General features: G+C 39.0%; 1 protein-coding gene across 1 annotated transcript in view; it reads right to left on the reverse strand.

Annotated features, from left to right (window-relative positions):
* Positions 1 to 15032, reverse strand: part of VPS41 (VPS41, HOPS complex subunit) — a 188141-nt gene that overhangs the window by 4564 nt on the left and 168545 nt on the right. The window contains exons 22-25 of the mRNA XM_027539162.1: positions 14841 to 14978; positions 8741 to 8795; positions 7963 to 8103; positions 6623 to 6759 (exon numbers count right to left, since the gene is read on the reverse strand). Of these exons, the coding sequence (XP_027394963.1) occupies positions 6623 to 6759; positions 7963 to 8103; positions 8741 to 8795; positions 14841 to 14978 (471 nt within the window). The remainder of the gene's footprint in view (positions 1 to 6622; positions 6760 to 7962; positions 8104 to 8740; positions 8796 to 14840; positions 14979 to 15032) is intronic.

The following is a 15032-nucleotide window of genomic DNA, read 5'->3' on the forward strand; positions in this document are numbered from 1 at the left end:
TTCAAAGAGGAAAACATTCAAGGCCTTCTGGGAGGCTCTGGTGCAGCATCCATGTCATCTTCTTCTGGCCCAATGGGTCTGAGCACACATGGTTCCGTGGGGCTCCATGCAAATTCACACGATGGAGACATCGCCACCTCCCTGCTGCCCAGCTCTGGGTCATGACACAGCAGCATCCTGCCCTTCTTCACATCAAAGTCACTCTCGATTCTGAAACCGCTGTGGCTGTTCTCCTTTCACACAGTTTCAATTCGTGCCATCAGGGAAGGAAACTGGAAGCGGCCAACTGTGGTCCTCCATCCCGGATCGGCTGTGATAACACGTCTTCCTCTCAATCCCAAGGAGCACCGGTGCTGGGTGCATGCAGCCCAAGGGCTTCCCCCTCATTATATGAGGGCAAAGAGCCATGAAAACAGAAGTGATGCCCAAAGTTCTGCACCCACCATTTCGAGAGTTGATGAAGAGGAAACTACATGACTTTACTGTTTCTACGTTGAGAAACTGCCTATGCAGTTTTATTCTTCAAAATGCTGCTGGAAATTGAATTTTTCAGATTCATTTAAGAAAACAAACTTTAACAGATGTCACGAAAGCATACAGAAAGAAGAGAAAAATACAGTAGAGAAGATCTAAAAAATACTGATGTTGGTAAACTTTTTTAAAAATAACTTATTACCAAACATATCTAGCTGCTCTAATACTAAAATAAAAGCTTAACACCAATAGTGTCAATCAAAAGTAAAATGTTTCAAAGTCAGTTGCAGTTTCTATAATTGTTACAAGCATACTTTGTTCTACTGTAAGATTAATTAAGAATGTATTTATGAAGTAGCTGTTGAAAACTAACAACAAACTTTAGATTCTCCCTATTTTTCCTTATTTCTCTGCAGTTAATCATCATTGATAACGATCCCAACCAAAAGCAAAGCACCAGGCTCACCTTTTACACAGGAGAATGAAGAGTGTACATCAGCAAGGTTATTATGGTTCGTTAGAAAGAGCTGCCATGGGAAAAAAACGTCATACAAGGCTGCCAAGTTTCTGAAATTTCTATTTTAAAAGACTCTTTGAATGTTGGACTTTTTGCTGACACTGTCTTGTTTGTACTGTAGTGCTTATCGTCAGCACGGCACATGAGATAGTCACCTGGCTTCATAAACCCCTGATATGAGACCAGAGCTAGGCTGGGAAACCATTTTACCCACTGTCTAACCCACCATTTAAATCACAACGCAATGGCATTTAAATTCTATTTGAAAAAAGCTTTGCCTTTTGTCAGGTTTATTATCAAAGATGAACTGCAGAGAAATAAGACAGAAAGACTCAAGTTCTCAGGCTGGAGTTGAAAAAATGATATAAAGTATCCATGTAACTAAGTGATTAGAGAAGCTATAGTTGGTTGTCATAAGCACCTATGTGATGAGGCCAAACAGAAATAATTTTAAAGGAAAAAATAGATTTTATCTTAAGTGTTTATATAACTTTTATTTTCAAGAATATTAAAAACTATCTCTTAGAAGAAATTACGAGCTTATATACGGTGAGTTGAAACCCATGTGAGACCAAGAAAACGTAAGAAAGCAGCCACTGTTTCCTCTTCATTTGTCTCTGGATTTCAAAGTAGAGACCTATGAGGAAATGATAAAGGCAAAGGGGACTGTGTACATGTGTGCTCAGTGGTGTTTGACTCGGTGACCCTGTGGTCTGTAGCCCATCAGTCCATGGAATTTTCCAGGCAAGAATACTGGAGTGGGTTGCCATTTCCTCCTCCAAGGGATCTTCCTGACCCAGGATCAAACCTGTGTCTCCTGTATTGGCAGGTGGATTCTTTACCAACCTGGGAGGCCTCTACAGGAGATTACAGAAAAAGTAAATATGGGGAAAGAACTTGGATAAACAGATGTCTGGAGTCATTTATTTATTTAACTGTGTGTGTACATGTGTGAAATTTAAATGGAAGTGTTAAAGCTTTTTGCTTCTCCTAGGAATATTCATTCAGCTCAAGAGCTGCTCAAGCAAAGGGCTGCATTCTGCTCACTTCCTGGTCCGTGAGATAATATGTGGAGGCTCTGTGAGTACCTATCCAGGTGGGATCTAACACAGTAGGCACTCAAAATATTTAAATCAATATGTCTATAAGCAATCAAACATACAGCATTAAAAAACATATACTGATCGCTTCTTGGCATTTTGGCTAAGATCAAGTGTAAAAAAGTTATATGGAAAAAAATCTAAGCTACTTTATTACAGACTCCAAAATAAGTATTATGGATGATTTCCACAGAAATGTTACATCAATGCTATGCAGCTGCATTTGCTATAGAAAGACATGTTTATGAAAGGACCCTCTTGAAAATTTGATAGAAATTCTTTAGAGCCCATCTAATCTCTAGGCTCTTAAATGTCAATGCAGAATCCAGTACAATGCTGAGTGTTTAAGAAACACCAGGGTGGTCTAAGGATCTGCTCTCTGTTCTTCTCCCACAGATCTGGGGTGGTACCAGAAACTAAGTAATTTTCTTTAAAAAATTCAGAATATTCTGGTGTACAGCCAGGCTTAACAAATATTGATTTAACCTAATGGGAAAATTGACATCCAGAAAGTTTACGGACCCCTCCCAAAGGTCAACAGACTTAATGGCAAAGCTGGGACTAGAGTCTGGGTCTGCAAACATCATGCGCACAGCTCTTTAAAGACAATAGGCTACGGGTTCATCTTCTAGGCCAATCCTATATATTCCTGCTGCAACCTGCCCGTATAATGACTGCATCTCCCGGGACCAATGGGACAACCAGTGAGGACTACAGAAGATTTAGTCAGAAGGTCTGGGTCCAAATCCAGTTCATCACCTTCCCAGACTGGTAAGTCAAAACTTTCTGAAATGCAAGTCGTCTTATAAATAAAATAGAGATGAGAGTTCCTTAAGGACCATTGTAAAGATAAATGACTGTCAAGTGTTCAAAAGCAAAGGTGCTAGGACGCTTAAGAATTCTAAATAAGCTCTAAAAAAAAAAAAGAAGGGCAAGAGAAGTGGATATAAATGCTAAATATTGGGTTGGCCAAAAAAGTTGTTGAGATTTTTCCATAACATCTTACAGAAGAACTGAACAAACTTTTTGGCCAACCCACTAAATACAAGAAATAAAATTTTTTACAAATATAAAACACAGCATAAAAATTTGGAAATTGCGGTTTCTTGTAAAAATGGAAATATCATTATATATTGTTTTGTAAGTAACTAATATCAAAACAAATGCTATTTGTCCTTGAAATCAGACCTAGAAACATTTTAAGTTTATGAAGTATGATAAGGGCTACTTTTATCTTACTTCAGGAAGCTTTGAAATTCTATTGAACTGACATGCTAACAATATAACAAAGTATACAAATGTGTAAAAAAAAAAGTTAAACATCAATACTGTGGTTAATTATTTCTTTAACATTAATGATGTCATAGACAATTGAAGCTTATCTGTCAGCTTCTAATTCCATTTAGATGGAATTAGACATGATACTGAGAAAAGTTGTTGCATCTTAGAAAACATGAAATTTTAAAACCAAAAGTGATGTTCAGTTTTCTCCTCCCAACTTTCTAACTTTTCTCTTTCCAAACAGCAATTCACTTGAGGAGTCCTCCCCTAAACCACTTTCAGTACCAAGTAAGTTGTAAAATTCTGTCCACTGAATTATAAATCTGAGCCTTAGATTACCAATGCAAATCAGCAAAAAAGGTGCTGAGAAGCCCTGTGATAACCTGTGTCTAACACCTGACCACAGTTTCCTACATTTTACTGAATGGTTCTTAATGTCTCCCAAGGTCATTCCCCTCAACTCCCTGCCCCGAGGCATAACAGGGTCCAGATTCTTGCTGATTCATGGACCTGCAAAATTTCCCCTAAATTTTTTGGATGTCATTGTCAGAGTTGAAATTTTTTAGCCTGTTAAAACATGTAAAAATCAACCATAGTTTTATGAAACAACAACAAAAAAGACTAGACAGAATTTTAAAAGTATGTGAAACCTTTCTAGAAAATTCAGACTGCTCTATAAATAGATTCAAATTACTTTTATAGTGATCCCCAGTAGGTTGTCAGGGAAAGAAAATAAAAAGTCATTAATGAAAAGAAGTATCCTTTTTCATTGGAGAAGGAAATGGCAACCCACTCCAGTGTTCTTGCCTGGAGAATTCCAGGGATGGGGGAGCCTGGTGGGCTGCAGTCTACGGGGTCGCACAGAGTCGGACACGACCAAAGTGACTTAGCAGCCTTTTTCATAGAAAATAATTCTAAACTTTTCATATATAAGCAGGAAGTACCTCCTGGAACTCTGAACAACCTGTCCCAATAGAGCATTTTCTCTGTGCATCCTCCAAGGAGATGTCTGAGGTCCAGAGAAGACTACAGATGCAGCCGTTTCCACAGACCCTGCCCCTTTCTCCATGAGTCCCTCCCATTCTGTCCCAGAAGCCCCTCCCCATGGTTGGGGTATTACAGGCTACCTTGGACCCCCGGCCAAAGTAACTCCCAGCCTCTTTAATACACCAGGGGCTGCACACTTACACATCTTAAGGAAAAGCTCTCACTTAAAAATGAAAAGGATAAAATATTGACTTAGCAGCTGATTAGTGGCTAATTTTTTAGACGGAATTCACTTTGCACCTAATAATTTTTATTCCTGGCTGATTCAGAACTATGCAAATATATTCATAAAACATTAATGAGCAGTGAGACCTAGCAGTGCCCCTGAGCTTGGTTCTCTGGAAAGAGCCTAGGAAGAGGGATCTATTAGGTGTTTTTGGAGGTACTGTAGAGGCTGAGAAAAAAGTAATGCATAATTTTCAACTGAGAGGCTAGGCTTCATGCAGGAGAGCTGGAGGACAAAGGGGGCAATTATTATGCCCCTTTCTTGGGGCAGAGGTGTAGAGACACTTAAATGACTTCTTGACAAGTTGGAATTTGCAACTTCCAGGCAGACCCGGGGTGTTGAGAGCCGAGGAGCTACAGATCATTGTCAAGCTCACTCACGTCCAGGGCTTTACAGGGTCTGACACTGGAACTGCTCTCCCTAACGCCAAATTCATGCTTCAGGATGAAGTGACTCATTTCCGGTCTGGACGGTTCTTCTGCATCCCTTGAGAGCTGCACAAAGCACAAACCCCTCCTTGTCACCTCTCCTCACCTAGTAACCCCTTCCTACATTTCCCTTTCCTTCCTGGCCTTTCTCCTTCCTCCAGCAATCTTTCTCTGGGTCACCCACAGGCCTCCAAATTCCACTGGAAACAAATGCTTATTTCTCTGGAAGGTTTCTGCAGAAGAGATTGTTTTCCTACTTGCCTAAACCAAGTACTCGTTTCTCTCCCATGATGCCAACTTCCCACAAGCCTTCTAAGCCAAGGCTTCTAGTTTTGTCACATCCGCCCTCAGGAAAACCTCTTCTCCTTAAAGCTGAGTTATCCAGTAAGGCCAGTCAGCTTAATTGGATGTTAACTCCTAGTTTGAGGAGAAAGTTGGACCCTGGCTCACAGCTCTGGGCCCACCAGACAACTCCTACCCTCACAGTTTCTTGACTAATTCCACTCCCATGACCTCTCCCATCACTGTACTTTCTGAACGCGGTCACAAAGACTCCTTTGGAAATGTTTAACAATATCTTCCTCCCTGGCCACAGGCTCCTGGCCCTCCAGCTCTGTCAGTCCTTGGCATTTCTTATTTTTCTTTTTGATACCACTGATCTTCCTCATTTTCTTCTGCTTTTCACCCAGTCTCTGACCTGAACTCCAAGTTCAACGGGTGCTGTGCAAATCCTCATCACACGCTCCCCCTTTCCTACCCTGGAGACCACTTCTCTCCCCACAGCCCTGTCTTTTGGCTCCACCTGCAAAATCTCTGTCTCCAGGAAAGCAATTTCATCCCCATTTAACCAAAAACTCATTTCCAAACGAGCTAGAGAAAGAACAGTCTGAATTTTTCAAGAAATGTGCTTTAAATAGTTTCAAGTTCTCTGGACGCTACTAGCATTCCGAAATACAGTCACTGCTAGAGGCTATTTTAAGGAAAAGATCAGGATGCTCTGTGATTGGCATGTTAATTATTTATATAAAGATAATGAGTTCTACGGCTCTTATCACAAATTCTGAATTATTGAGGGTACTAAACTTGTAATACTCTAGAAAAACAGACAAAAGGTAAAACAAAATTCTGTATTTTAAAATCTTTCAGGCAATACGATACTAAGTGGCTTCAAGGAAAACAAAAAGTTGGTTTTTTTTTTTTTTTTTAATTTCTCCAAATGGACACATGCTCATTCTACTTCAAAATGGTTCAGGTGGTCTGATCTAAAAGCCACTGTAACACTCCCCCACACGCTCCAAGGCCATGCTAAGTTTACTCTATAAATGTGAGAATGCCTGCTCACAAAGAGAGAAAATCGGGGGATGGATACAAAATATGTATGCTTCCTTAAAGGGTGCTATTTGTAGCTTCTTTATTTGAAAAATGTTCCAAATATCTGGGCCTAAGTACAATGTGACTATCAAATTGAATGGATGTCCACAATAAACCCTAGAAATGTAGTCAGTCAATTTACTCAGCAATGTCCACTTATTCAAGAAAGGATACTTACTTGTAAATTGTAGTCTTGTAGAATTTTAACTAAGGAGTCTCTCAAATTAGGAATCTCCATTCCTTCCTTAATACGGTGAATTAGTAGAATCGGGTCAACATGAGTGCCAATGTTGTTTAACAAGCCGGTGATAAATGCTATGGACACCACAGAAAACAACATACAAGCAATGGAATGGATGTAATTGTAGGCAAAAGTTATTTCCTTTTAGTAACTGTTAAAACCATCTGAACTTCTAAATCCTCCCAAGAACTAATCTTCTTTACTTTTCTCTAAGAAGCAGCTAAATGAGAAGAGATTTAAAAAGAAAATGAATTGGAGAACAAATGATTACTTCAGAACACAGTTTGTGATGTCAAAGAGAAGTGACTAATATTTATTGAGAATATACTATGGTGCAGTTATCATATACTTTTCTCCAATATTCTGCAAGGTGGCAATGTTTTTTGTTCCCATTTTATGGAAAAGGAAAAAATAGGATGGTTAATGAATTCGTCCAGGATCACACAACTAGCAATTTTTGAACCCCAAATCAAAGCCAGGGTAGGCCCAGGTTCTAAGCGTGCTTCATTACCACTCTACCTCCTGTAGGATCTTTGAACTGCTACTCTATTATGCTAAACTAGATTCTCGAAGTACCTTAATCTGTAATGAACCTGAATAACACCCTCTTGTATCTCAGAAAAAAAAAAAACTGTAACAGTGGTTTCTAGAACTTGAAAATCTTGAAATAGATAAACCTTCTGACCAAAAAATAAAAAGGGGGAAGGGAGAGATTTTAAACCATGACTGCTAGTTTCTGAATCATATCTATATCTTTAAAAGAGGACTTTCATTTGTTTCCTTCCAAAATGGGAGACCCAAGCAGATGGTCAAGGAGAGGCAGCAAATAAAACAAGGCAGGAGAGAGAGGCTCGATGCTACGTAGCAAACCTCCAAATATAGTCCATGTCCAGTAATGGTTATGGGTTTCCATAAAGAGAACTGATAAGGGCTAGACTATACACTTTCAAAATAAATGCCCATTGTGTACAAACAAAACCAGAATCTTTTATTTCATTTGGGTGCAGTAGGTAAAACTATGCTTCATGGGAGCAGAGTTGATATCATGTCAATCACTTGTTCTTTATCAAGTTCAGCTAGCTAACATGAATTATTAAGGCTCTAGACTTCCTGTATAGGGAGAGTTTGGGAAATCTTTACTATATACATGACCTATTTTTATTATAGATACTTCACCATATTTTTAACTCAGTGCATCTTGAGATGATTCTTACTCTAGACACAACTGGCTAAATGGAGAGAAAGAAGTTATGAAGGCAGATGGGTTTTCTACTTACGTGGTTTGTCGATGGAATATAAAATCAGATCTTCCCAGAGTTCTGCATCGTCCTGCTCCTTGGCAAATTCAATCGCTTTATCAACATCATGCAATTCCTCCATGATCATCTTCAGGGCACTTCGGCTGTTACCCATTCGGCCTAGAACAATGTGAGAAACACGTTTAGGATAATTTAATTAAACGTTTTAAGAGAAACCACATCTCACTTTGTTTACACAGTTTGATAGCCATGACAAAAAGTGTATTTCCTTATATGACAACTGTAACTTAGTAAAATAAATCCTAATTACTAGGTATTTACTTTGTACTGAGTATTCACTTAAGTGCTTCACATGAATTACTTCCTGTAATCACTATAATCTGAGGAAGTAGTTCTATTAATATTTCAATTTTATAAAAAAGGACAGACATGTTAGTCACTTGCCAAGATCATATAGCTACTAAATGGCAAATCTGGAATCTGAAACCAGGTCTCTCAGATTCTGACTTCCTTCTGATGAAAAGCAGAAAAAGAAAAAAATAACAAATTTGTCAACCCATCCACAATTTATTTTGATTTACACAATACTAATTATTATCTCAGTAGCATTTATTAAATAATGCTACCTTCTTTATTGAGCTATGAAGTCTCCTTCTCCAAATATTAAATTCTTATATAAAACAGGCTTTAACCTCTGTTACTTTGGTCTGAAACCTATGTCCATTCTTGGAAAATTTATATCACGTTGTCACCCCACTCTAGCTTATGGGGACTAAAATGAATCAAAGCTACTTACTGAGAAGATAAACCGTCTCTTCTACAAAGTTTCTCTGTTGACAGATCTCAAGAGCCTTCAAATAAAGCAAGGTAAAAATGTTATGTGTTATCATATAAAAACAAATATCTACAGTCACTTAAACATACAAGTTTGAAAGAATTTTCCAATGCCTCCCTTTAAAAACAAAGCAGAAGTAAATAAGCCTCTTTAAGTTTTGTTTGTAGCTGTCCAGATTTCCCTGAGAGGTGCTGGACTCCACACAATTTAACTGATAACATATTTGAGGCAGAACATTCCAGAGCGAAGGCAGAAAGCAAGATGCTGAAACAAAGGTTCTTCCCCACAAAGCTTTCTTTCTTTCTGCTACTTGAGGTTTCTTCATGGCACTGGTCTAAGCTCCAGGAAAGGACTACTGTTCACAGCTGTATGTTCCCTGTAAAGAGCAGTAAATACTTGCTGCATAAAGAATTAAACACTGGGGTGGGAATATTTCTATTGCTGGCTTACTGGGTCTAGAAGAAAACTCTGTTCAAGGATCTGTCAAAAGTGGGAGGAAAACTGAAAAGATATGTGCACCCTAATGTCCATGCAGCACTATTTACAATAGTGAAGACATGGAAACAACCTGAATGTCCATCACCAGATGAATGGATAAGGAAGATGTGGCACGTATACACAATTGAACACTACTCAGCCATAAAAGGAACGAAACTGGTTATTTGTAGTGATCTGGATGAACCAAGAGTCTGTCATACAGAGTGAAGTCAGAGAAAAATATCTTATTAATGCATATATATAGAATCTAGAAAAACTGTACACACTAACCTATTTGCAGGGCAGGTACAGAGATGCAGATGTAGAGAATGGACTGGTGGACATGGGGGTGAGGAGGGAAAGGGAGGGTGGGAAGAACTGGGACAGCAGCACTGACGTATATACACAATCGTGTAAATGAGCTAGCAGGAGGCTGCTGCAGAGCACAGGGATCTCAGCTTGGCGCTCTGTGATGACCTGGAGTGGGATGGTGATGCTGGGGTGGGAAGGAGGCTCAAGAGGGAGCAGGTAGACAAATAGCTGACTCATATTACGGTACAGCAGAAACACTGTAATTGTACTCCATTTAAAAAAATAACACTTCAGAATTGGAAGGAAACTAAGACAATGTTTTATAGTTGTTTAGTAACTAAGTCATGTCCAACTCTTTCGGGACCCCATGGGCTGTAGCCCACCAGGCTCCTCTGTTCATGGGATTTCCCAGGCAGGAATACTGGAGTGGGCTGCCATTCCCTTCTCCAGGGGCTCTTGCTGGCGTGGATTCTTTACCATTGAGCCACCCGGTACACAATCATTTAAATGAGAAAACCTGAAGGCCACAATGAGCAAGAAACACCACTAATTTGATTATTCACACAATTCCTTTAAAAATTATGTAGCAGACAAAAATGGAAATATTGATCAGAGGAATAGGATAGAAAGCCCAGAGACAAATCCATGTACCTATGGTCACCTAATCTATCACAAAGAAGGCAAGAATATACAATGAAGAAAAGACAGTCTCTTCAATACGTGGTGCTGGGGAAACTGGACTGTTACATGTAAAAGAATGCAATTAAAACACCTCCCAATACCATACACAAAAATAAACTCAAAATGGATCAAAGACCTAACTGTAAGGCTGGACATTATAAAACTCTTAGAGGAAAAGATAGGATACTCTTTGATATAAATTGCAGCAAGATCTTTTCTGATCTACCTCTAACAGTAATAATGAAAATTAAAACAAAACAAATAGGACCTAGTTAAACTTAAATCTTTGCACAGCAAAGGGAACCATAAACAAAACAAAAAGACAACCCTCAGAATGGGAGAAAATATTTGCAAATGAAGCAACCCACAAGGTATTAATCTCCAAAATTAATAACACGAACAGCTCATGTAGCTCAACATCAGAAAACAACCCATTCAAAAAAATGAGGGGGAGCTAGAAACAGACATTTCACCAAAAAAGATATACAGATGGCCAACAACCACATGAAAGATGCTCAACATCATTCATATTAGAGGAATGCAAATCAAACTACAATGAGGTATCATCTCACATTGGTCAAATGGCCATCATCAAAAAATCTACAAACAATAAATGCTGGAAAGTGTGTGGAGAAAAGGGAACCCTCTTGCACTGCTGGTGGGAATGTAAATTGATACCATCACTGTGGAGAACAGTACGGCTGTTCCTCAAAAACTAAAAATAGAGCTACCATATGACCCACCAGTCCCACTCTTGGGCATATACCTGGAGAAAACCATAACTCAGAAAGATACATGCACCCTAATGTTCACTGCAGCTATTCACAACAGCCAGGACACAGAAACAAATGTCCATCAACAGAGGGCTGGATAAAGATATTACATATATACAATGAAATATTACTCAGTCATAAAAATGAAGAACACTGTGCCATTTGCAGAGATATAGACGGACCTAGGGAGTGTCATACAGAATGAAGTCAAAAAGAAAAAATGTCGTATTAACACTTATGTGTGGGATCTCAAAAATGATACACATGAACTTATTTGCAAAGCAGAAATAGACACACAGAGGTAGAGAACAAATGTATGGACACCAATGGGGGAAGGAGGTGGGATGAATTGGGAGACTGGGATTGACATTTCTATACAACTTACACTATGTATCAAATAGATAACCAATGAGAACCTACTTTATAGCACAGGGACCTCTACTCAGTACTCTGTGGTGACCTAAATGGGAAGGAAATCCAAAAAGAGGGGATATATGTATAACTGATTCACTTTGCTGCATAGCTTAAATCGACACAACATTGTAAAGCAACAATTCTCTAACAAAAATTTAAAAAGTGATGTGGCGAGATGCTCCCTAGTATCCGCTGTCCATTTCTTCTATAGTAGTAAGATTATAGGTGGTTGAGTGACTGCCCAGAACGAAAACCTCAAGGCCTCTCGGGTGGTAGGAGAGCTATGTGACCAGTACCCACCATGGGGATGAACCAGAAATGTGGGAGGGCGGCTTCTGGGTCTGAGAACACCCTGCTCTCTTATTTTTAATCCTTTCGTCCAAACTGCTCTTGGAAACATGGATGACACAGGAGACGCAGGAGGCCTGGGTTTGATTCCTGGGTCAAGATCCTCTGGAGTAGGAAATGGCAACCCACTCCAGTATTCTTGCCTGGAAAATTCCATGGACAGAAGAGCCTGGCAGCCTACAGTCCATGGAGTCGCAAAGAGTTGGACACAACTGAGCACATACACAAAGCATAAAAGCATGTTTGCTTATTTTAGATTCTTGAATGTTCCCGAGCAATAGTGCTCCATCTAGAGGAAAAAGTAGCTAAACTAAGATTTTTAAAGCCAACAGGACATATATACATGCACGTGTGCAAAAAAGGAGAATAACAGAAAACAAGTGACAAGACAGAATAATAACAAAAATTGAGTAAAAAATGATGTAAAAATAATATTCAAATTTTTCCTTTCCTTATTTAATGTAAAGTAACACTTAAAAATGTAGGGGTTAACTAATGGAAACTTTATCAGCCCTATCTACTGTATCAGTTTTACAATGATTTCTACATAGTCTTGACCCCATCATCTTTTATACAGTCTTATTTTTCTTTAAGGAAAATTAATAAACTATGCATCTCCTACTTTATTCCTCCAGATTCATATATACTGCCACCTTGTGAATGCAATTAGATATGAGAGTGACCATAAATTCAGGTATTAATGATAAAGCTAATATTTTGCTTTTAACTATTCTCGGCACAAGCAAATCAGATTTGCAAACATGAAAACTAGGACCTGATGACCACACCTGGAAATGACAGAAGAATGAACAGTTTAAAAACTGATGTCTCTCACAATTCTTGCAATATTGAGGAATATCTTTATTACTATTGCTGTTGCTGTTATTTTAATTAACTGTTTAAACCTGAAAAAAGTGATTCCTTACCACAGAGGAAAATATATAGGACCCAAAGTTAAGAGACTCAGGTTCTAAGGCTCAGCATGCTGTCTTATGGCTCTAGACTGGGGGGAAATCTACTTAGGTTTTTATGAATCAGTAGTTTTTCTATGTTACAGGTAAACATAAAAGGAATTTGTTTCTAAGATGAAACGCAGTGTGCACAGTTATTATTTCTAGGGAGAAAGGAATGAGATGCTACATGAATTAAAGTCAAGAAAATCTCCTTTAAGATGGCTTGAGGTACCTGAGCAAGGACTGTATATTTTTTGCAAATATACAGACTTCCCCAATGGAGTCTCAAGCAGAGATAATCTCTAATAAAGATGTCTCAAAAATCTTTAACATGAAAGCCTAATGACTTGATTATAGTGACATGTTTCAACCATTACTATCTCAAATCCATTTTGTTCCAAATTCTCCTTCCACTGAAAGTTATCTTAAAAAAAAAAAAAAAAAAACTACTTCAAACATAATTATTCTCAGGTTTGTGTTGAATTCTCTTATATGCAATTGATTTTTCCCAGTAGCTCAGAGAGAAAAATTCCAAAGGGCCCACACAATGCTCCAGGTGAGTTCTCTGTATTACAAATATCATGTGTGGAGATGAGAATTTCTGATGCTGCCTTTGTGGTCAGAGCAGTGTGCTTTCCATTGAACACTACTGGACTGGAAAACTGTAAACCAAATGGGTTGAAAGCATGTTCCAGACATGGACATACTGGAATCCACATGGAACCTCTGTACAGTGTTCAGTGAAGGGGAAGAAGGATGCCTGGGTGGGTGCTAATCACCCTCGTGTGTGGGGCTCTGGCTGAGGAGTCAACAGGACAAGGCCAGGTCTGCCTGGAAACACATGTTTCCTTCAAAGTGAGGCACAAACACAGGGGCACAGTTCAAAGATTAAGATTCTCCCTCTTTTTCTAGATTATAGATTCAGAAGTGAGAAAAGAGAGGAACGTTTGCTTTTCTAAGATGATGTGTTTCCAAATTTATTCTTGAGAAAAAGCCTTAGGGCCCAAACATAAACTGTTAATGTTTTTCATAAACTAATATGCAGGCAAGATTTTTTTTTTAATTGTAGATTCAGAAAATCCATTGAGCTGAAACTGGTTCACAGTAAATTCAACACATTTGAAGTTAATCATCATGGGCTGAAGAAGCAACTAGAAAAGCTGTGATTGCACAAAAATTGTGTGTTGTCAAGTCAACTTCTTAGTAAGTGTCTCTTACAGGTCAAATACTTTGTTTTGTTGCTACATATGGCTGATGGTAGAAAGTACTTGCTCTCTGACCATCTGAATTTAGGAAGATATGTGTAGATGGTAGAGAGCATTGCAGATGGTGTGAAGAACCATGGAAACAAAACTGAGGGTCTTCAGTCACCCAGTTTCTAGTACACACATGGTGAGTATTGTAGTTTATTTTGAAACAGCAAGCTCATAACACTTACTAGTTCATATTCAGCCCTAACTAGAACCTTGTAGATATCAATTTATTCATTCATTCAACTGGCATGCAATAACATTAAGTGTCTAATGTGTGGCTGGCTACTGAGTTTATGAGAATCAGTGAAACAAACTCCTTTTCCTTGAAGAACTTATAGGATGGTGGGAGAGACTAGAAACTGTAGTTATAACTACAGTTAACTACATTATAACTAAAATGGAATTGAGTGTGACAGAGAAATAGAAAAGTACATCATGTGGGTATTTAAAGCACACAGGGTGCAGGACTGAAGTTATGCATCAACTTGGAGTCCTGACTGGGGCAGTTGCCTCTGGCTTTGAGTGGTCCATGTCCCCCTCCCAGGCTGACTTTGCTGGTAAATGCATCAGACTCTGGACAGTGTTTTATGGTTGATAGAGTCCTAGATCCTAGATGAGACCTTTATCCCAGTTAAACCTGGCTTAGAGATACTTGAGGTCCTTACCAAAATCTGATCTGATAGGACCACCCATTGTGATAGAATGCCCGGCAAAACCTCGTGCCTGAAGAGCCAGTCTTTCCCTTGAATGAGGATGGACGAGCAGAGACAGAAGACTAGAAGAACCCAGAGCTTATCAACAATGACAACTCTCACCTCGCAGCGTTTGAGCCGGGGCATCTGGGACTCACCTTTTCAAGGGGGCAATGGATACTGTCTCGGAGAAATGGAAGCAAGTTGGGTCGGTCGAATTCAGCATAAAGGCTGATCTGCTTCTCATGGTAGCGCTGTCCCTTATGGTGGTCTCTTTTGAAAAGCTTATGCAGATACTAAAAAGATCAAAGGAACAAATGAGGGATATTAAAATATGGAAGTGATACCTG

Source organism: Bos indicus x Bos taurus, chromosome 4 (genome assembly GCF_003369695.1).
Source record: "Bos indicus x Bos taurus breed Angus x Brahman F1 hybrid chromosome 4, Bos_hybrid_MaternalHap_v2.0, whole genome shotgun sequence".
NCBI lineage: Eukaryota > Metazoa > Chordata > Mammalia > Artiodactyla > Bovidae > Bos > Bos indicus x Bos taurus.